Below are 23,537 nucleotides of genomic sequence, written 5' to 3'. Positions count from 1 at the left end.
CTGCAAGATTCCCTGATTGGGATGTGCAGGTATGCTTCTTTTAAATCTAGTGTTGCCAACCAGGCATCTTTGCCTAGCATAGGAAGTAATTGCTGAAGAGTCAGCATCTTGAATTTGGTATTTCCAAAAAGGTGATTAGAGTAGACCAGTCCAGGATAGGACGCCATGAATTGTCTTTTCTGGGAACCAGGAAGTGTCTCAAGTAGAAACCTTCTGGTACCAGCTGAATAGCCCCCATGCTTAAGAGAGAGAAAGTACTTGTTTTTGGGCCTCTGTTGACTGATTTGGGGGTAGGTCCGTCCACCCGCTTGGTGTTGGCAACGTGTGCAAGTGAAATCTGTATCCCTGGGAAACTATATTTAAAACCCATTTGTCCTGGGTAATGAGTTCCCAATTCTTTGCATGAAGAGCAATCTTTCCCCCAAAGGGGCAGTCAGCTTATAAGTGCTTGGAAATTTTAAAAGGAAGTCATTGAGACTGTTTACCATAAGAGGGAGTCTTATTATTCCCAGATTTGGAAGTGGAGGCCCCCCACTGCTTAGTCCTGTGTGTCCACTGGGACTGAAACCTGGGGTTTTTGCTATGTCTGGGTTTGGCTTGAGAAGACCTGGAAGGGGCTGGAAAGGACCAATTCTTAGAGGGCCAGTGCCTACTAAATCTAGGAGGCTGAACTTGTAAGAAATCTTTTAACAATTTGCATAGATTTAGCTTTATCTTCCGTCTTTTTAAGAACTTCCTCAGCCTTGTTGCCAAACAGGCGGTCCTGATTTAAGGGAGCATCCAACAATTTAGCTTTAACATGATCAGGCAAAGATGGCTCCTTAAACCAAGCATGCCTTCTGAGCACAGACCCAGTAACAGCAGCCCTGCAAAAGGCCTCTAATGAATGAAAACCACACTGCAAAATATGTTTTCCAATTTGTTCAGCAGAATGCATTAAATCCTGTAATTCTTTATTTTCCACACAGTCAGGAATCAACATCATTTTCTGTTTAAGCAGTCCAATAACTTGTTGCTGATACTTTAACATATGAAACTTGCAGTTTAAAGCCATAATGGCCAAGGTTGCAGAAGTGTAAACCTTCTTACCCCATATCTATCCAGCTCCCTGGAGTCTCTATCAGAAGGGATACGTTTTTTAGCAGTAAAAGCCTTAATGCCTTTGGGCTCTGTGAAATAGTCTCTGGATCTGCAATAAGATTTTTAAAAAGAAACTTGTGGGACTCAGAGACCTTGTAGTATCTGTCAGGTTTTCTGGGAGCAGGAGGTAAGGAATCAGGGGCCAAACTAGATTCCAAAAAAGCATAATCAACAATGTCTAGTACATGAAGAATAGCTAAAGGCCTATGCTATGGTAGGAGAAGGAAATCCCTAAGCCTCTTTTTTGAATCAGAAAAATCCTGGCTTTCCCAGTGGAAATGCTCTTTTAGTATACGTAAGGTTTCCCCAAAAGAAAAATTCTCAAGAGGGGAAGCAGATGGAATGGAGTCCTCTGCATCAGAATCTTCATAAGTAGATAAGGGCAAATCCAGATCAGAAGAATCAGAAAAAACAGAATCCTAATCGGAAGATTCATAATCAACTTCAGTCTTAGGCCTCTTAGAAGGAGGGGGGGTTGGCTACCCCTGTTTAGAGTTATTAGATCTTCAGCTATTCTTATCATTTGTTTTTTAGGCATAGAGGCCTAAGCATGTGGTCTGGGCGTTGTTTTTTTAGGCATGGTTTGAAATTTAGGCCTAAGTAAAGAAGGAGGCATTGGTTTAATATGCAAGTCCGTAGGCCTGAATACACCCTCAGAAGCCGGTGCCTGCACAGCGGCTTTGGACCCATCCAAGGTAGAGACATCCACGGGTTCCATAGTTGAAGTATCTCGCGGCATACCGGACTCTGAATGGGTCTCAGTAGAGGCCTGCGAATCAGAAGTAGCAGGTATCAGGGGCTTAGCAGAAGCATCGTCAGCAGTTTTGGACCTCGGCGGCCTGTCTCTGTCTTTATCTTTGCTTTTTTGGAATCCCGGTAGTCGGATGGCTAACCGACGACATTTCTGGATAATTAAACTGAAAACCGAAATATTTAGAGACGAAAATATACAGACGACAGACAGTGCGCTGATTAATTAAAGCACAAAACTGACAGCAAGGTACGTTGTGGTCAGGGCCTAGGCAAGGAATACAGTACGAATGAAAATCTTTAGGAGGTATTTGCTTTCCACAAGTAATGCAATTATTAACTTTTACTGACATCGGTAAGGAGCAAGAAAAAGTTTCCCCAACGGGGTACTTAGCTTTAGTTGAAGACTTCGGTTCTGAAACTCGAAAACGAAAATTTCAGGAGTCGGCCAACCGGCACTTGCGAACTGCTTCTGCTTCGGGCACAGCACGGCAGGAAAGACTGGTGTAATGGCGTCAGCTGCATGTTTTATACCCCTGACAACCTGATGTCATGGAAGAAGGGACAGCAACCGACGCAGGATCCAAGACTGTTAATCAAGCCAACTGAGGGCTTACCTGCAAGTAGCTAACCCAAATATAATGACTGCAACAGTGAAACACGAAGAACATCAGGTCCTATGCGAAGGGGTAAACAAATGGTCCTCTCACGCAGACGCCGAAGGAAGATCCTAAACCAGGATGGGATCAGATAAGGGTCTCGAATCCAACCGCAATGGATCCAAGGAAACATGAGTATCCGAAGAAATAGTTTTTGAACCCCTCAGATCAGAAGGGGACGGATCCGTGACAGGTCTACTCTGGCTCAGATCCGAAGGTCTCGATCAGGAGACCTTGGATCTGGGAGTCGAACCCGAAACCTTAAGATCCGAAGGGCTAGAAGTCAAAGATTCTAAAATCCATCCTGCACAAAAAAGACCAATACAATTACAATAAAACTGGAGAAGAGTTTCTACACTACCACTACTAGTCAATTAAAAAAGGCACCAAAAACCAAACAACCAAAAACGACCTGCAGGAGGGGAAAAACACTGCCGTTAACTCAATGGAGTACTCCATCTAACTGAAAACTTAGAGGGAAAAGGAAAGGCCAACTAGGAACCCCAAAGGAGAAATTACTTACTGAAAACTATGAGGAGGTGAGCTGACTGCATCTGACAGTTAAAGCAGCAAACGAGATCTGAGGTGTTAGAGGGCAGCAGATTATGGGAGGAGAGAAGCTTGAGCTAAGCTTTTGTCTAGTGTGCCGGCTTGGATCCGATGACTGATCCTAGATCATACGTGATGAACAGTGACTAGGATAACATCATATCATAACAAAACAGGGTAGATTTCTGAAGAAATATATGTATAAAGGTACATGCATGGAAAATGTAAATTCAACAGAAGAACTCAATTTACATATTTCACAAGTCACAAGAAGCAGACTAGACTGAAAAGAAATTACATGTGTTGAGCAGATGGAAAAAATACTTTGAGGGGCTGATGAATGAAGAGAATGAGAAGGCTGGATGATGTGGGGATAGTGAATCATGAAGTGAAACAAATCAGCAAGGAGGAAGTATGGACAGCTATGAAGAGGATGAAGAATGGAAAGGCTGTTGGTCCAGATGACATACCAGTGGAAGCATGGATGTGCTTAGGAGAAATGGCAGTGGGGTTTTTAACCAGATTGTTTAATGAAATCTTGGAAAGTCAGAGGATGCCTGAGGAGTGGAGGAAAAGTGTTTTGGTACCTATTCTTAAGAATAAGGGTGATGTGTAGAGACGTAGTAACTACAGAGGAATAAAACTGATCACAGCTTGAAGTTATGGGAAAGAGTGGTGGAAGCTAGGTTAAGAGGGGAGGTGATGATTAGTGATCAGCAGTATGGTTTCATGCCAGGAAGGAGCACTACAGATGCAATGTTTGCTCTGAGAGTGTTGATGGAGAAATACAGAGAAGGTCAAAAGGAGTTGCACTGTGTCTTTGTGGACCTGGAGAAAGCATATGATAGGGTGACTAGAGAGGAGTTGTGGTATTGTATGAGTAAGTCAGGAGTGGCAGAGAAGTATGTAAGAGTGGTACAGAATATGTGCGAGGGTAGTGTGACAGTGGTGAAGTCTGCAGTGGGAGTGACAGATGTGTTTAAGGTGGAGGTGGGATTACAACAAGGATCAGCTCTGAGCCCTTTCTTATTTGCAATGGTGACGGACAGACTGACAAGACGAGATCAGACAGGAGGCCCCATGGACTATGATGTTTGCAGATGACATTGTGATCTGTAGTGAGAGTAGGGAACAGGTTGAGGAGACCCTGGAGAGGTGGAGATATGCTCTAGAGAGGAGAGGAGAGGAATGAAGGTCAGCAGGACTAAAACAGAATGCGTGTGTGAATGACAGGGAGAATAGAGGAATGGTGAGGATGCAGGGAGTAGAGTTGGCGAAGGTGGATGAGTTTAAGTACTTGGGATCAACAGTTCAGAGTAATGGTGAGTGTGGAAGAGAGGTGAAGAAGAGAGTATAGGCAGGGTGGCATGGGTGGAGAAGAGTGTCAGGAGAGATTTGTGACAGACCGGTACAAGTAAGAGTGAAAGGGAAGGTCTACAAGAGAGTAGTGAGATCAGCTATGTTGTATGGGTTGGAGAGAGTGGCACTGACAAAAAGGCAGGAGTCAGAGCTGGAAGTGGCAGAGTTAAAGATGTTAAGATTTGCACTGGGTGTGACAAGGATGGACAGGATTAGAAATCAGTATATTAGAGGGTCAGCTCAGGTTGGACGGTTTGGAGACAAAGTCAGAGAGGCGGGATTGCGTTGGTTTGGACATGTGTTGAGGAGGGAAACTGGGTATATTGGGAAAAGGATGCTAAGGATGGAGCTGCCAGGTAAGAGGAAAAGAGGAAGGCCTAAGATAAGGTTTATGGATGTGGTGAGAGAGGACATGCAGGTGGTTGGTGTGACAGAGCAATATGCAGAGGACAGGAAGAAAGGGAAACAGATGATCCACTGTAGCATCCCTAATGGGAGTAGCCGAAAGAGAAGCAGTAGCAGCACATATACTTAAGATAAATACAAGTGTAAATTAGGGACTCCCAAACTCAAGGACATAACCAGCACAACTCAAGAAAAGTTAGTTTTATCTGCAGATGACATGTTCTGTACTTGACAAATCCATGAAATGATATGTCAGTGCTGTGGAACATTTAGACAGTTTCAGGTCTTCTCATGATAGAAAAAAGTGAAGATAAAACAATGGCTACAGTAGGAAATTATATACCCAAACATGAATTGATTTAGCAATACCCATATTTATGAGGACATGGTAAGATGAAGTATCTAGCTGTATGGATTCTAAAGAACTGTATTATGGCAGGATAAGAGGGAACAGACTAAGGAAAATATGATAAAAAAAATTGAAAAGACAGAAATTCATGACTATGGATATGGACAGTAAGATACCAACAGTGAAAAATGTTCTAGTCCCTTTAGTTTTACTTACAGTGTCTGTTAAAATGAGACAATTATTATGGCATATCAAATACTGAATAACTATAAAAAACAATCAGAATAGGTTAGAAAAAAAACGGAAGACAGAATGGAAAGGCAATACAATGGAGCAACGGGAGGACATCCGTGCAGGCCCAAAGTATGTAATAAAGTTCAGGATGTTTGCACAGAAGTGTTTGCATACGTATTTTAATACCCCAAGGAAACTTCAGAGAATTTTTAGCAAATACTGGAGATGGAATGGGAAAGAGAAGTAACTGAAAATATGTTTCTCGGAATGTAATGAGTTGGCAGATGCGAAAAATTTTCTACAGAGGACTTTGTCAGAAATGTTGGGGAAATAAATGATTTTAACTGAGGAAATTATTCTTTTGAGCTGCGATATAGGACTTGCATTGTGCAGACATAGGCCTCACCATATGTCTCAACCTCTCTGTGCAAGAAATTTGGACAAAGCCCGAAAAAACAGGGGGACAAAGGACAAAAAATAGGGGCATTTTAAATATTGCTCTGATAAACTTAGAAAGTTGCTAGAATAACAGGGTTTGTTTTAACATACATTTTCTGAAGGCTTTGAAGTTTGAAACTCAAACTTAGCTCATTTAGTGACGTCAGTCCTCAGATCATTCCAGTGATTGGCTAGAAAACCACAAATTTTAGAAAGAACAGACCAAAAATATGAGCCAAAAATCTGAACATTGTGTGAAAATCTGGATAGTTGAGAGGGATGGGCCTTACTAAGTTTAAAGCTGTAGGCTGCAAAGAATAAAATGGATACCAAAATCTAAAACTGGAACTGAATCTTGTAAACGAGATAAAAGCAATGGAAGTGGAATCTTTAAAAAGGGGGAAGAAGCAAATTACACAGAAATAAATGGAATTTGTTGGAATAAATGCACAACAGTTTTTAGGAGTGAAACTTACAGAAAGGCAGGAAATAAGCAACTTGTGCAATGTTTCAGGAAAGAAAACGGTTAAAAATAAATCATATATGTATACTGCATGAAAATATAGGAAATATTATGGTTTGTTTTCGGTTAGTGTTTGTGTGTGTGTGTGTATATATATATATATATATATATATATATATATATATACATATACATACACACACACACACACACATATAAAGATACACTTATATAAAAATGTTTTAAAAAATGTCATGTTTAATAAAGATGTTTAAAAAAAGGGGGCAAGTTTGAATCTGGTCTGTCTTCTCTGAATTTTACAATGAGGCACAGGACAACAGGAAAGCTCGAAAGGCATAGAAGAATCTTCATTGCCAAATCAGGGAGAAGACATCAAGCATCAGTTCACCTCTTTCTGTCTGTTGAATCAAGCCTATGAAGAGCAGTACTGTATTCTTCCAGGTAAACAATTGGTCCATATCTATGGGTTCCTACTTTTGGAAGACTATGACCAGAAAAAAATTGTCTTGTATTAAGTGCATTAGAACTGTGATTAAGGGTTCCAGTGCAATGTCTTACAATGGAATTTGAATGAAAGCAATACAGATACTTCAAAGTTTGACTGACAGACCCACACAATCTTTTCAGATTGAGCGGCACATGAGCATGTACTGCCATGTTTGTTCAAGTACCACACCACAGCCTGATTATCTTACTGTAGCAGTTGCTCTTCTGATCTCAACTGCCTTTTCACAGCCTAAGAGCGAGCAATGCTTTACTTAGTACCAGATGGTTCATGCTCAGCCACTGTCACACAGCCTACGTTTCCTCTAAACAAGAGAGAAGCTGAAGTGATTTTGTCATCTTTGATAAGTTTAGACAAAAAAGGGAACCTCACACTGAAATGAGTGAAATGCAGTGAAGAGAGGTCCGACAACAACGGAAAACTCAAGAGCATATGACAGCTTTGCAGTCACTGCCAACTGTCACATGTAACTTATGCATTCTCAGGTGTGCAGAAAACTGTGAGGAATGTGACTGCCATGAGGTGGAGGGTCAAAGCATACCGCTTGCATTGCAATATCATTAACTGCCAATTCTAGCACTTGTTTTGATTTTCTCTGCAGGGTGGTACAACTAAGGATGAGATGTGTCCTCCTCTGCTGCAGTGCAGCCAGTCCACTAGCTAGGCCAAAGAGGACTTATTCTAGTTAACAGAAACAAGCAGAGTCAGCCACATCTGAAAGTTGCAAGTAATGGCTGTTACAAAGTCCTTTAATGGGGCCACCTAAACTAATTAGCTATGTAAGGGAATAAATGTTGTTCTTTACCAGGTAAGGCCTCTGCCATGAATGCTACCATAATGATAAACACTGAGTTAAGGGACAGGCCAAATGGCAAAATGTAAAAGTGAAGCACACCCAGAGTAAATTGACAGAACAGACTATGCAATCTTCCAAAATGATGCTGTGAAAACAAGGTAGTCATCACGTTTGGTAACAATTAGGAATCCCAATGTAGCAGAGGTATAACTCCATGGGGAATAACCATACCATCTATCTCAATGAACTGTATGAAGATGAACATGGAATGAAAGCTTACTGTCCCCCCCTTTGGAACAATAAAAAGTCAGAATAAAACCTTTTGCCTTTATATTGAGGAGGAAGGTGGTCTACAGTCCCTTTTTAGGCTACAGTTTGGGCCCATTTTAAGAGCTTTGCAGAAAGTGACGGCCAATGAATGGAGCTCTTTCTAAGGAAGAACAGAATAGTTTCAAGTATTGTCAGCTGGGACCATGTGTAGATACCTCTGGTTGGCTTGTGACTGCTCTTCATGTTGCAGAAAATATGAAGCACTATAACATAGTTAGGACCATCTCTGTTGTACTATTGGGTTCATACCTCATGATTTAATGGGTTGACAGCTGGATGCAATAGTCTTCCATCTTCCCCCTCATAAGAAGCAACTTCCAGGGGTTAGTAAGCAGGCCTTGAAAAACAGCAGGGTGGGAGAGTGTCAAACATATGCTCAAAGGTGGCATGGTTGTCAATGTCCTTTTCTTTTCGGCAGCTTGAAATGAGTCTGACTGCCTACCCAACAAAATCTAACCCCAGAAGATAGCATCCAGAATAGCCAACTCATTCTTGCAGGTCAAAGACCTGGACCACATTAACTGGTATAGGCACATGTCTAAGCCTGCTGTCCTGTACTCAGCATCAACACAGTCAAAGTTAAAAGTAGCTACTTGAAAGCCTACCATGTAAACTATTGTAATTTTTAACAAAAATAAAAGTTATGTATTTACCATAACTATATTGCCAATTTTCATTCTTCCTCAATGAATGGTTTCAGATCTGATCCTGGATCAGACTCGGCCATTTTCTCTAGATTCTAGAATCCAACTCTTAAGCTCCTCTCTTACTCACAATGCCACTGACCACTAATACCTCAGATCGAGTTTGCTGCTATTATACAATATTGCAACAAAGTATTTCAACATAGCTATGACAGAAAAGTGATAGCTGTAAGATCAGGAGCTCAAACCGGTCCCTATCAGTAATTCCATTAGGTCTCTCCCAAAGACATGGCTAGAGGAAAGGTGGGAGGAAAGATGACGAAGAATGAAAATGGACAACACAGATGCACAGTTATGGTGAGTACATAACTTTTATATCTAATGTTGTCATTTTCAATCATTCCTCAATGAATGGGACAGAGTACCCAACTACAGTAACCTTGGGTGGCACTCATAGAAAGATGTTCCGGAGAAATGCAGAACCGAATGCTGCTCTGTTTCTGGAGATGATATCCAATTTTTAAGGAAAAAATAAAAGTATTAGCATTAGACCATGTGGCAGCTGCACAAATGCCATCAATGGAGGCTCCAGCCCAAGAGGCAGCTGAAGTAGTCATAGACCAAGTTGAGTGAGCTTTTGGTTGTCTTGGCAAGGTTAAGCCTCTCAAGGAATAAACTTGGGAAATACAATTTGTTACCCATTTAGCGAGTGCATTTTCTGAAAATGTTTTTTCTATCTTATTATTTGAGAAGGAGACAAACAATTGAGAAGTTTTTCTAAACTCCTTAGTCCTATGAAGGTAAAAGTGAAGTTGCCTATGGATGTCTAAAAGATGAAGGGTATACTCTCCTTTACTGTCAAATTTTGGAAAGAAAACTGGTAAACTGATCAAGTGATTGATGTTTGATTCAGGGGCTAGTTTTAGTAATAAAGGATTAGTGCTCACAGTAACACTTTCCTTGTGAAAAATCAAATATAGTGGTTTTGAAGAGAGTGCTTGGAGTTTAGATATTCATCTTTCTGAAGTGATAGCCACCAAAAAAAAAAGTTTATCAAGACAACCTTAAGGTCTACCTTAGCCAAAGGCTCAAATGCTGAATGTACCAAAGTCTGTAATATCAAAGTCAGATCCCATGGTAGTGTGGTATCTCAAATAGGAGGCCTAAGTAAAAAAAATGTACCTTTTAGAAAGGCCTTATACAACTTAGATGAAGCCAAAGGAGAAGCATTATCTCCAATGTCACAGCTTGAAATGGATGCTAAGTGAACTTTGATGGTGAAGAAACTTGCCCTTCTTTGAAAGATGGAGGCAAAGAAATCTAAAACAGCCAGAAGTGGAGCAGTGAAATGATCCAAGTCTCTCTGATGAGCCCACAAGGAAAACCTCTTCCATTTACTCTTATAAATCTTCCTAGTTGGAGGTTTGTGGGATGAAAAAAGAATATGGAGAACTGGGGAGGAAAGCCTGGAATGTCTAGCCATCATTGGAATTGAAGAAACCATATGGTCAGCTTGAGGCCTGCAACATCTGGATGAATCACTCCTGGTGTGTGTGACAGAAGGTTTGGACTGGGATCCAGTATCCAAGGCGGACATAATAAGAGAGACCACAGGAAGGGAAGCCACATTTGCCAAGGCCAGTAAGGGGCACTGAGGATTACTTTGCTCTTCAACCAGAGTGCTTTTTGGAGAAACTTGGATATTAGAGGCAGGGGAGGGTATGCATAAAGAAGACTAGGGAGCCAAATGTGGACTAAAGCATTTCTCTGTGAATGTCCCTGAGAGGAATTAGTGCAAAGAACCTGCTGCATTTGTTATTGAGGGGACAAGCGAACAGATCGCAGCAGAGTTGACCCCACTTGTCGAAGATATTTGTCACTGACTGACAGAGACCACTCATGAGGCATCAGAACTGTCCTGCTGAGCTTGTCCGCTGAGACACTGGATTTCCCCACTATGTATGTTGCTACAAGAAAGCAGTTCAAGGAGCTCATCCACTGCCAAACTCTCACTGCTTTTTGGCAAAAGGGATAGGATCTGGTTCCCCCATTTGTCGATGTACCAGAATACTGTCATATTGTCTGTTTGCACAACAACTGTTCCTACTGGAAGAGAGCTCTGAAGGGCCTGCATCGCTAGAAGCACCACCCTTATTTCTAGGACAGTTGCATGTATATTGGTCTCTTCTGGGGATAACGTACAATGAATGGTCTTGTCCCAAGTAATGCCCCCCCCCCCCCAAACTGGGAGGCATCTGTGGTCAATGTGGCATTCGGGGGAGAAAAATTAAAATTACTCCCTTGACGTATCTCTTTGGAGTGTATCCACTACAGCTGGGAATTTCTGCAAACCTGAGATAATTTTATCAGATGCTGTAATGGATGCTAATGAAAAGACCATTGCACTGCTAGAGTCCATTGAAGAATTCTCATATGAAGACAAGCAGTAAGTATTAAAGTTATTGCAGCATCCTTCAACCCTAGGGCTTTGAGTACCATTTTTGCCAGGGGAGAAGGATGAGAAAATCTATATGACATGTAATTTCAAGCTAAGAACTCTGTTTTGAGGCAGAAGAGCTAGACAAGTGACTTTATCTAGTCGAGCCCCTACAAACTCCAAGACTTGAAGTGGCTGAAGTTGGGACTTGCGCAGACTGATTAATTCCCAGAGTGAGATAATTGGAGCAAATAATCCCAGACTCTTTCCAGAAGATGCTTAGTTGGTACAGTGAGGAGCCAGTCATCCAAGTAAAGAAATGCACTGAATCCAAGCAGTCTTAGATGAGCTGCTACCATTGTCATGCATTTGAACACCCTGAGAGCTGTGGCGAGACCAAAGGGCAGGTCTCTGAAGTGCTAATGACTGGCTTCCAGTAGGAAGCACAGATATCTTTGCGAGTGCCTTTACATTCTGATGTGCGAGTATGTATCTTGAAGATCTATAGAACAACATTCAGTTGTCCTCCTTTATGACCATCCAAAATTTGGAATTCTTTACAAACTGGTTCAGATAACTGAGATCCAAAATGGGTTTCAAATCCTCCATTTTCTCTGGCACTAAAAAGAACCTTGAGTAAATTCCGGATCCTCTCCGGTCTGAGGTGAACTCTTGGACAATTTTTGTCCAGCAGCTTTTGAAACTCTAGGGCTGCTAACTTCCTCTGACTGGGTGGAACTCTGGGGAAGACTTTCTTTTCATTGAGTGAACTAGCAAAAAGGGAATGAAATACCCTCTGGATAAGATTCTTTGTACCAACATATCTTTCGTGGTGGCTGCCCAGGCTTTTGGGTGCAAAGACAAGCACCCCCCCCCAACTGCCTCCATACAAGAATAGTCGGGCAATCTTTCAGGAGTGCTGAGAAGATCTGTTTGAGAAGGAATCGCAGAAGCCTTGATTCTATGGACCCCCTCTGCCACATGGGTGGTGTCTACCATTATTATGTCCCCTCTGCCTCTGGGGGAGAAAATTCCACGTGATTCTTGAAAAGGTCCTTGAGATTTCCGGAACCACATTTTCTTATTACTGCATTAATTTCTATGAAAAGGTCCTTGCAAGGTTTAAGAACGGATTCCCACAGCAGATAAGGTATTTCCATCTTGCTCACCGCAGGAAAGTGTCTCCAACAGTGGGCCCAAACAGGGAAGATCCATCAAAGGAAGCACTGATGAATGACACTTTAATGGGCTCCGCAAAGACACACAATCGCATCCAGGCAAGTCTCCCAATGGCTATGCCTAATCCAGCGGCCCATGAGGAATCTCCAGCTACATGAGAGAGCTTAATCTCATGGATTTGTTCAATATAGATTGCAGGCTGGCCAATTGTGAGGAACAAGTCTTTTCTTCCTTTGCCAGCATGGACCCAAGGCTAGAATTAGAGAGTTCCTTAATTAAGTCCATCTGTAATCTAATGAAATGTGCCAGGTAGTTTAGCGACCATAAGGCAAAGGTTGCCGAGACAAACTTGCTTCCCGTACCTGTCCAACACCTTAGACTTTCTATTAGGGGGATGGACAGAGGAGCTCTGTTCAGCCAGCTCCTTTTTGGTGACTTCCGCAACCACCATGGCATCTATGGTGATTCCCTTACTCCAATACTGCCTGTCTGTAGATGCACCAAGAATCTTATCTGGATCCCTGGGAATTGGTTCTATGGTGTCCAGTTTTGTCCATGCCCAAAAGAGACAATATCTTTAAGCTCATCTGCTGGGGGAAGGGGTAACACAAGATATAGACAGGTCAAACTTAAAGGCTTCTAGGAACTCTGATTCCTCCTGGGAAGGGGTTTGGAAAGACCAACCACCTTTTTGGATTAGGATTTCTAGAATATGTCCAAAGGAGATGTCTTCTGGTGGAGATTTAGGGGACCATTCCCCCTCATCGAAATCATTGTCTGCTGTCAGAGATCCTTGAGGGGAATCTAAGTGCCTCCTTTTGCACAACCTCTTTCAGGGAACCTCTTCAATGGGATGCTCTGAACAGGTATTGGAATAGGTGGGTAGTCCCATAACTGGAACAGTCTGGAAGTTCTTACAGGGTGGCTGTCTCAGTGGTGTAGGATGTAGAAACTCAGAAACAAGTTATGAAGAGGAAACAGGAACTGAATCCAAAGTGGTAAGAGCCGAGACTGCTCTCGAGTGAGAGAATACCCTCTCCACTACCTTGAAGGCAGAGGGACCAGGAGAAGCAGAGGCCAATCTGACTGAAGCTGGAACTCTAGGATCAGACAACCCAGGGCCTTCCTTGATACTTAACTCCGGGGAGGAGTTGCAGGCCGAGCTGTCCAGCTCTGAGGCCCCGAGGTGAAGCAACAACTCTGAAAGCTTTGGATTTGCAGTCATTCCCTCAGATCTGATGTTATAGCTCTGAGACATGTCCTGCTCAAGAGGAGTCAGAGCTAAACAGATCAGGGAAGTAGTCTGAGTCAACGATAAAGGCATCTTTGGATCTGATGGTTTGACTCTTGGATCGGAGGGCTCTGAAATGGAAGGTGGGATTGGAGGAGGAGTAACAACAGTATGCGAGGTAGATTTAAAGCTCACGGATCTGATGGGAGATGGCTCCGGTAAGAGCTCCATCTGGATCAGTGTTCTGAGAAAATTTCTCATCATCCTACCCACATCTGCTTCTGAAAGACTTTGGGAGGACCTGATGGAAAAGGAAATTGAAGGAGGTTGAGAAGACGTTTGTGGAGTCTCCTGTAAAAAAGGAGACCTCGGTCTAAGAGATACCGGCTCTGGAGAAAACTAGGGGCCTTCAGAGCACAGGAGACTTTGTGGAAGAAAGATTCAGATCTGAAGGTTTCGGATCTGAGTGTTTGGAAATCTTGGCTGAAGGCTCCAATGTTTGGGTGGACTTGGGACAACTGACAGGAGAGCGCTTTCGATGCTCACTGGTCTCCATGGATTTTGACTTCTGAGATGAGGTTTGAGCCCATCAAATAGACACAGTTATAGAAAGAGCAGAAGCAGGAATAAGCCCCTTCAATACTAATTTGTTATGATGATCGCTGATGGCTCTTAGCATTGAAGCCAGCACAAATATTACAAGCAGTGTTTAGGTAAGCAGGGCCTAAACAATAAATACACTTTCTCTGGGCATCATAGTTGAGTAACTTCTGCCCACAGGAAGTGCATTTCTTAAATCCAGTAGGCTTAGAATCAGCTATGTTATGTAGAATGCCTAATGGCAAAAAAATCAAGCAAGCAGAAATATTTTTTTAATAGAATTGGTAATAAGGAAATTTATACCAACAACTGTAAAAAAAATGTAATACCCCACAGTGAAGGTACAGAAAGAGGGAAAACTACCAACTATAGTAAAGAAGAATACCAAGTAATGGTAAAAAGAATAATGTTAGTTTAGAGAGAGAGAGGATACTATTAGAAAGCTAAATAAGGAAAAATTAAGTTAAGCTGCAAGTTTACTATTTCCAAAAATATAACAACTGCTGAGCTCGAGAGAATGCAATCCCAGCTAAATTGTTAAAGCAGCAAATGAGATCAGAGGTAATGCAATGGTCAGGGGCATTATGGATAAAGGGAAGAGCTCAAAAGTCGGATCGTAGAATCTAGAGATAGATATTGATTTGGATCACAGACCAATTCATTGAGGAATGTATAAAAATGACAACATCAGATATAAATGTATACTGAAACTTTGCGATAAAATGATTTTTCAGATGTTCAGTGATTTTTTTTTTGTCCTTCTGTATGGAAGCCAAAATATGACATTTTCAATAGGCTAACCACTCTGACCAGTCTTTTCTGGTTAACTCATCCATGAATTCAGCTTTTTTTTTTTTTTTTTGTATATCCACTTGACATCCATAGCTGCTTATGCTATCAGTATACTGTGTGGAGCTGGCTTCTTCAAAACACTGAATTATCAATTAACATGAAATGTGTGAAAGGCTATGATGTAAACAAAATGACAGTACAATTATTTTTCTAAGAGGCACTGCAATGAAGATAACCATTTAAAAGTTGCAACACATGCTTATTATTGATGGGGCATTGTACATGGCATGGAAGGAGGCAGAAAAAATAAATTTTACTGCAACAGAGATAAAACTAGATGTTTGTTACTCATTGTAAAGATATGCAGTACTTACATTTTTAAGTAAACATTGCTAAACCAAGTAATTCACTAACTATTGCATGGTAACAGCTAATATATATGATGATGTTGGAGAAGCTGTCAGATACCTGCACTGCAAGCTGTACAGCCTGACAAATACCAAGCATATTGTATTTCTAAAAATATGCATAATTTTCATCTTTTTATAAACATCTCAAAAATCAAGCACAAGAAAAGCACTGTTTGTCATATGAAACCTTGTGACGAACTAAAAAAATACTGCTGCTGATGCTGTGTGCTCAGACTATACAGTTTTGAAAATATGTAAAACTGTTTAGGAACTGACTGCTGGGGAAATTCAGCAGTATTTTACCAGCTCACCTATCACGGGGGAGGGATGGAATTCATGGCTAGGACTACAGCCCAAGTAGAGAACAGAGGCTTCAGCTTTTCCATAATGAGGGAATGCACTGGCAGATTATTCACCAACAAAATGATGTCACCAAAAAATAGGACTGTGGGCAGGACAAAAAAGAAATGCCTGAGGGTAGCAGCTCAACTCTTGCCCAAGTTGTCAAAATAAGTACAGCTGGCTAATGAAACTAGCATCAGAAGGAAGACAAAGGAGCTTAATGAATGGGGAAAGGAAAGCCAAGACAACTTACATAAAAAAACTGTGCAAATTCAGAGAGAAATTTTAATATTTAGAGATGTCTTAATTAAAACATACTGCACTGATGGCGCAAAAAATCAATACATTGACTACTATTAAGAGTAGTAAGAGTTTTGTTGAACACACCTGTTTGTATCTTTTACATATTAACATTCACAAAATATTTACACCCAGTATTTAACTGATTTTAGACTCATAAATCTAAAAATCTATGTAATCTGCTAGACATTATCTTAAAATGTAGGAAAGCTGCTAGAAGCGCAATTTTCTACAGCTACTAGGTGTGACTGCATTAACATTAATTATAAAAGCATGAATACTATTATACATATACACACACTTACCCATTCAATGTTGGGATTATAAGTGCTGGAGGAGGAGCCATAGGTGGTGGAAATAACCCTAAAAAAATTACATGACATTTAGCAAAGTGTTGCACATATCTTGTATTTAGCATCTCACCATTTATTGAACTATGAAGGTTTTCTTAACAGACAAAAATTAGCAAATCAAAGCAACTGTGAATTATAAACTACATAGCATTGTAATAGTTACAAATAATGCATAGTGATGTAATCTTTAGTCATGACTAATTAAGGAGTAGTGATGGAAGCCAGCCATTTCTGAAAGATCAATGACTAGTTGACGGGATGCAAGATTCTGATGCAGCAGAGCATCAGTGTTTCTGTTAATCTAATTAGAAGGCTGGCTATTAAGGTGCATATTACGTTTGATGACAATAATGAATAATGCTACCTAGTTTATTCAAGTTTGGGTTATTTGATGTGAGCTCCTCACCTGACACAAAATATCAATAAGTGGCTGGCACAGTATTTTTTTTAAACCTTAATGACCAAATTATAGAAGTTGCAGAGTCATTTAGTCAAATGTTCATAAGTATCTCTACCTTTCCCCATAATGGGAATCCAAATTTAGCTGACTGAATTAAGTTTTAGAAAGACAAAACGGCAACACCATCTGACCAGACACACTTTTGTGACACCCTGTTCTCCAGCAGAGAGTGACAGGTTTCAAGGGGTATTTATTGTTTTTTTTTTTTTTGTTTTTTTTAATGTTTATTTTTATTATCGTTAAGATTAAACCAACAACATGGAAGGAATCTGTAGGTAAGACTCAACTACACAAAACAGAACTGCACCAAAGATGTCAAAAACTCCAAAGGTAAATACAGCACTTTGTAGAAAAAAATTAGGGATGACATTTTAACCCTAAGACCTCATAGATTTAAGCCCATCATTGGCAAAGTTGAAGTACAGAAGAATCCATCTGGCACTTCTGACCTCAGTAAAAGTTTAATTCTGAGAAATAATCCTTTGAGTAATGAAGTTAGGAAATTATTTTAAAATATTGATCAGTTTTCAAACGCCTGCTAGATGTTTTAGGTGATGGCCCAATGATGGCTTTCAAGAAAGTTACAATCTTAAGTATTTCTGAAAGACAGGGCCTTAGTCATTTTAAGTCTATGTGGGGCACGGGAAAACGCGGACGCTGTAACCAGTGCCCTTATATTCTTGATGATAAGGTATTTTCAATGGGACCGTTAGCACTGAAAGCTAGACTAGTTTCATTGGGACCATTAGCGTTGAAAGTTAGACTGACTTGATGGGTGCAACTGTTTCACCAAAGGAGTCATTTATATAACTTGTTGTGACCCCTGTGGAGCATTTTATGTGGCAAAGACTGAAAGGTCATTGAATAACTATTTATGAACATATGCACGATAAACAAATGAATTTGAATAATGCTTTACATGAATATAAAACACAATGCGGATATCACAAAATGTTTCACTTTGCATTGTTAGAGAAAGTTGTACTCAAACATAGAGGTGGACCCTGGGAAACTGTAATGGAATCTAGGGAACTGAGGTGGCAGCTGTGGTTAAATTCCAAGAACCCAGCAGGGTTATATGAAAATGTTTCTATAACTAACATCCTAAAGCTTAGAGTCATGAACATACAGGATTTCAGACTAATTGATTACAACATAAGAGGTTTGTTATTCCTGGCACTAATATTTTTAATGGATTTTCAATGACCTTTTACGATTATTGTTGCAATTTATTGATATAAAAGTTAACTGTTCAATTTTTTACTGCTTAACAGATCACTTGTCTGTGTGTTTTTATTGCTATTGTTTATTTTACTGAAATGAAATATATTGGTTTGTGAAAGGTTGAGGTCACTGCAAGTTGTGTATGTGATGGTATTTATGAGAATATGCCTTTAAGGCAGTTAATTTATTAATTAGATAGCTTAATTGAAAAGGTTTAAGTACAGAGTGGTGTGGAAATTTTAGACTTGGTTCTGAAGAAGTCCACTACAACATTCAGTGAACACCAACACTTAACCTTGTGTCACAATATTAATAAATTCATGTTGTACCCACCTTCTGAGTTTTTGACATCTTTGGTGAGGTTTTGTTTTGTGTTGTGTATTAAGCTCACAAATGATAGCTCCCACCTTTGTCCTTCTGGCGTCAAAAATCTGTGGTTACATTTGATATTTTTTTACATTTCGTTTTAGTTTTATTTAATTTTATTTACCCAGGGTACTGGACTGATACAGAATGGATCCATTTTGGACACAGTCCAACTGTTACAGATCAGTGCTGAAGAAAATACAATACATGAACAGTTAAAAAAAAAATACTGGATTTGAACCTAAAACATACATGTCACTGTGCATAGTACTTTACAATATAGTGGAACAAAAACTGCTGAGAGGATTGGCCTTTTGTAAGTTATAGTAGCAGAAATAAAGCTAGTAGTTTGCAAGAATTGGGAAGTTGGGGTGAAGGGTATATGTATTGCTGAAATGACAGAGCAAGTTAGCTCATGATAATGATGGTGAAATAATAGGAGGATGTTAAAGGTTAGGTAAGGCTTAGTTGATGAGTAGGTGAGTAAACCACACACATGTAACTATTTTTTTTCTATATGGATTAATAAATCGTGTTATAGACTTGATGTATTCAGGTATTCTAAGGAATTCTGGAGGAAGGCAGTCCCAAACTGTTGCAACCAAAATAGTAAGGCTTGACTAGCGGATGCTGGTGAGTTTATATGCCTGGGCATTGCTAGCCTGTGAGCTAAGGTTGTAGAATATAGCTTTAATAGCTAGTTTACAGCTAAGGGAAAGCCTCACCCAATAACTCACCACTCAAAACTGCAATACAGTTCAACTCTTATTTTATAGCTAATACAGCATCCCTACCCAAGGATCCCCTAACATCTAATCCCAACCCTGCCCAACAGCCACATATCACCACATTCACTGTCACCTTCAAACCTATATAAAACTACTCAAACTTAAACCATACTCTTCACTGCTGATATTCCAAACAAGTACATAAAAACAGCAACCAATAGCACTGCCTATCCTGTCTCAATCCTTACAAATAGGTCAATCCAAGAATCACAAATTGCCCTTCTCTGAAAAAAGTCACACATTATCCCTCTGCACAAAGGAGGAAATTCAACAGACATTAACAACTTTAGACCTATCTGATCTCCCCTCGCCAATACTTGAAAAATGTATTAAAAAAATTCCTAGACTATCTTCCTGCAGGAAGACCTCCTATCTCCTACACAACATGGTGTCTGTCCCTCCCACAGTACTAGCACTGCCCTTCTAACTTGTATAGATACTGTCAATAAAGCTAGAGAAAATGGCAATCTAGTCTCATCCTTATTTCTAGACTTGTCTAAAGCCTTCAACACAGTTTGTCACCACAAACTTCTACTTCAAATGTCCTCACTAGGTCTTTCTCAACCCACCCTTCTGTGGTTCAAAAGCTACCTGTCCACTAGGTATCAGTCAGTAAAATGGTGCTCAATGCTCTTTCCTTACCTCCCAGTCACCACCAGTGTATCACAAGGCTCTATCCTTGGTCCTCTCCTTTAACATTTTCACTAATACCGTGTACACATCCACACAACAGACCACCCTAGTATTATCCACAGATGATTCCACTTTCATCTGCACATATGACAACAGTGTACACCTCTAAAAAAAATTACACAGGAAGCTTTAACAGCCACTAAAACATGGCTTCGTAAATCACAACTTATGTTCAACCCAAAAAAAAGACAAAACTACTACCCCCCCCCCCAAATCCCTTGCTCATGAAAAAAGTAACTTTACAGTCCTCTCTCTTGATAATGCAACCGTTGAAGTCACCTCTCACAGCAAATTATTAGGAATGATAAGCTTACATTCAACCTGTACATACAAAATTGGAAAAGAAAAACTCATCAAAAACTAGGGATGCTTTACAGAGTGAAAAAATTGCTCACAGACAACTAAAATTACACTTGCCACTACTTATCTCCTCTCACCATACTTTGCTCCCATCTTTACTAATTCCAGGCTTTACAATAATTAAAACTTTAACATTGCTATATAACAATGTTGCTAAATTTGCAGCAAATACCCCTTTCAGAACTCACCACTACATAAAACTAAAAATCCTAAATTGGTTAGATTGCCTCATTAACTAATATATACAGAGCTTCTTAGCACCTATAAAATCATCCAACATCCATCTGATTTGTCCAGCACTAAAAAAAATTGTACACAACTTGTTCCCAGTCAGTCACTGCGATCCAATTACCAAAAACAGGTAGTTATGTACTCACCATAACGATCGATGTATGTGGTCCATCTCGCCTCACATTCTTTACTCACAGGTTCGGAGCCGAGAATCGGCTCCGACTCGGCCAACTTATTTCTCTAGCACAAAGTCTCTAACTGGTTGGGCTAACCCGGTATCACAAGTTGCACCTCACCCTAGCCCCAGATCTAGTTTGCAGCCATTCCAGTCGCACCCCACGCACAACCGCCATTGGAAGGAGCTCCAGCCAGAAAGGAAAGAAAAAACAACTGACATTGAAGGGTTCTCAGAGCCAATTTTCCTCCAAATCCTATAAAAAGGGGGCAGGTGGGAGGGTACGTAAGAATGTGAGGTGAGATGGACCACATACATCGATCGTTATGGTGAGTACATAACTACCTGATGTTATGTGGTCCTATCTCGCCTACATTCTTTACTCACAGGACAGCATCCCCAGCACCTCTATCCTTGGCGGCTCATAGGAAAATACTCCTGAGAACCGTGGAACCAAAGGAAGCCCGGCCCCTAGAAGCCACGTCCAACTTGTAATGAGTAATAAAGGTGTGCGGAGAGGCCCAGGTGGTCGCAGCACAAATATCATCCAATGAAAGCCTGGCATGGTAAGCTATTGATGTAGACACTGCCCTGGTAGAGTGAGCTTTGACGGGAAAGGGTAAATTTCTGCCTGCTGACGAATAGATAAAGGAAATACAATCTTTGATTCATTTAGAAATTGTGCTCTTGGAAATAGGACAACCTGTTCTGTTTTCTGAGAAGGACACAAACAGTTGATCAGACTTCCTAATATGCTTAGTCCTGTGTAAGTAGAATCTTAGTCGTCTGTGCACATCCAACTGGTGAAATCTAAACTCTGCTTTATTGGAAAAGTTTGGAAAGGACACAGGTAACTCAATAGACTGATGAAGATTAACGGTGGATGACACCTTCGGATGGAAGGACGGGTTAAGTCTCACGGAAACTCTGTCCTTATAAAAGGTCAAATACGGAGGTTTACTGGACAAAGCTTGAATCTCTGATACTCTTCTGGCCGATGTAATGGCTATTAGGAAAGCCGTCTTCCAAGATAGAAATTTTAATTCACAGGTGGCAGCCGGTTCAAAGGGCGGTGAAGTGATGGCTTGTAACACAAGGTTTAGATCCCATGGCATGACAGGTTCTGAAACAGGAGGGCGAAGTAACCAGGCACCTTTCAAGAAGGCCTTACAAAGTTTATGGCCCATAAGAGAAGGCTCGTAAGATGTATGAAAATTGGAAATTGCAGCCAGCTGCACCTTAATGGTAGCAGGCGTGGAGCCCTGTCAGAAAAGCATGGCTAAAAAATCTAAGACCAACGGAATTGGGGCTGTGAAGGGGTCCAAACCTTGGGCCTGAGCCCAAATGGAGAATCTCTTCCATTTGCTGGAATAAATCCTTCTGGTGGAAGACTTATGAGACGAAGACAAGATGTGTACCACCTCGGGTGAAAAGGAATGTCTTCTAACTAGTGATGGAAGTGGAGCAGCCAGGCTGTCAACCTGAGGGTTCTCAGGGAGGGATGGAACTGTCCTGACATGTGAATCAGTACGTCTGGCACTGGGTCCAGGGTCCAAGGACCGTCCACTGCGTACTGCTGAAGAAAAGGGAACCATACTTGTCGAGGCCAGTGTGGAGCAATTAGAATCATCCTGCTTCCCAAGGATATGGCTTTCTGAATCACTCTTGGCAACAGAGGAAACGGAGGGAAAGCATAGATCAGACTGGAGGGCCAATCGTGGACTAGAGCGTCCCTGAGGGACTCCCCCTGTGGGGGGGATCAGTGTGAAGTACTTACTGCATTTGGCATAGAGAGGGCTGGCGAAGAGATCGCAGCAAGGCTGACCCCACCTGTTGAAAATTTGAACCGCCACTCGGTTGTTCAGGGACCACTCGTAAGGCATCAGAATAGCTCTGCTCAGCCTGTCTGCTATCATGTTGGTCTTTCCCAGAATGTACGTTGCCACTAAAAAACGTTGGGAAGCCACTGCCCAATGCCACACTCGCATGGCCTCTCTGCAGAGGGGATAAGACTTGGTTCCCCCCTGCTTGTTCAGGTACCGCACCACAGACATGCTGTCTGAGTGAATTGCAATCGTTCCCAGAGGAAGAGAGCTTTGGAGTGCCCACAACGCTAGTAACACCGCTCTCATCTCTAGAACACTGATGTGCAGGTGTACCTTGTGATCTTGCCACGTGCTTTGGACCATCCTGCCAAGATAGTGCCCCCCCCACCCCATCTGGGAGGCATCCGTGGTCACAGTGGCCACTGGAGACAAAGGAATCAAGCTCCTCCCCTTGTCCAGATTGGTGGAACATAGACACCAGCGGAGGTCCTGTTTGCACCGTTCCGTGAGAAGTATCAAGTGGGAAAGAGGAAGTTTCTGAAAGGACCATTGGGCCGAAAGGAGCCACTGTAGGATCCGCATGTGTAACCTGGCTAGAGGCACCAGCATAATGGTGGCAGCCATTGATCCCAGGAGCTGGAGAACTAACCTGGCCTGAACTCTGTTGAGGGGCAACAATGTGTGAATCTGAGACTGCAGCACTCTTATCCTCTCTTGTGGCAGAAAAGCCCACATTTGAATAGAGTCTAGCTCTGCGCCTATAAAAACAACACGCTGTGAGGGCAGCAAGGCAGACTTTTCCCAGTTCAAGGTAATTCCTAGTTGTTGACAAAGTGTACTGGTAGCCTCCCTGGCTTGAATGAGGAGATGCCTGGTGGGGCGGTGAGAAGCCAGTCATCCAGATATGGAAATACCTGGAATCCCCGACGTCTCAGGTGAGCCGTCACCACTGCCAAACACTTGGTAAACACCCTGGGGGCTGTGGTGAGACCAAAGGGCAGGGCACGAAACTGGAAGTGACTGGCTCCCAGCCAGAAGCGTAAGTGACTCCTGGATGCCTTGTCCATCTTGATGTGGTAGTAGGCATCCTTGAGATCGATGGAGCACATCCATACTCCTTTTTCTATC

At 41.5% G+C, this 23,537-nt stretch overlaps 1 protein-coding gene across 1 annotated transcript in view; it reads right to left on the bottom strand.

Annotated features, from left to right (window-relative positions):
- Positions 1-23,537, bottom strand: part of LOC122790151 (pre-mRNA 3'-end-processing factor FIP1-like) — a gene marked incomplete in the record, with an annotated part of 1,284,544 nt that overhangs the window by 426,978 nt on the left and 834,029 nt on the right. The window contains 1 exon segment of the mRNA XM_044057737.1: positions 16,239-16,296. Within this exon segment, the coding sequence (XP_043913672.1) occupies positions 16,239-16,296 (58 nt within the window).

This window comes from Protopterus annectens, chromosome 15.part0, assembly GCF_019279795.1.
Source record: "Protopterus annectens isolate FY-2018-M chromosome 15.part0, PAN1.0, whole genome shotgun sequence".
Lineage (NCBI taxonomy): Eukaryota > Metazoa > Chordata > Ceratodontiformes > Protopteridae > Protopterus > Protopterus annectens.
The sequence above is the reverse complement of the archived record's forward strand: the minus strand, read 5'-3'. Positions and strand labels throughout refer to the sequence as shown.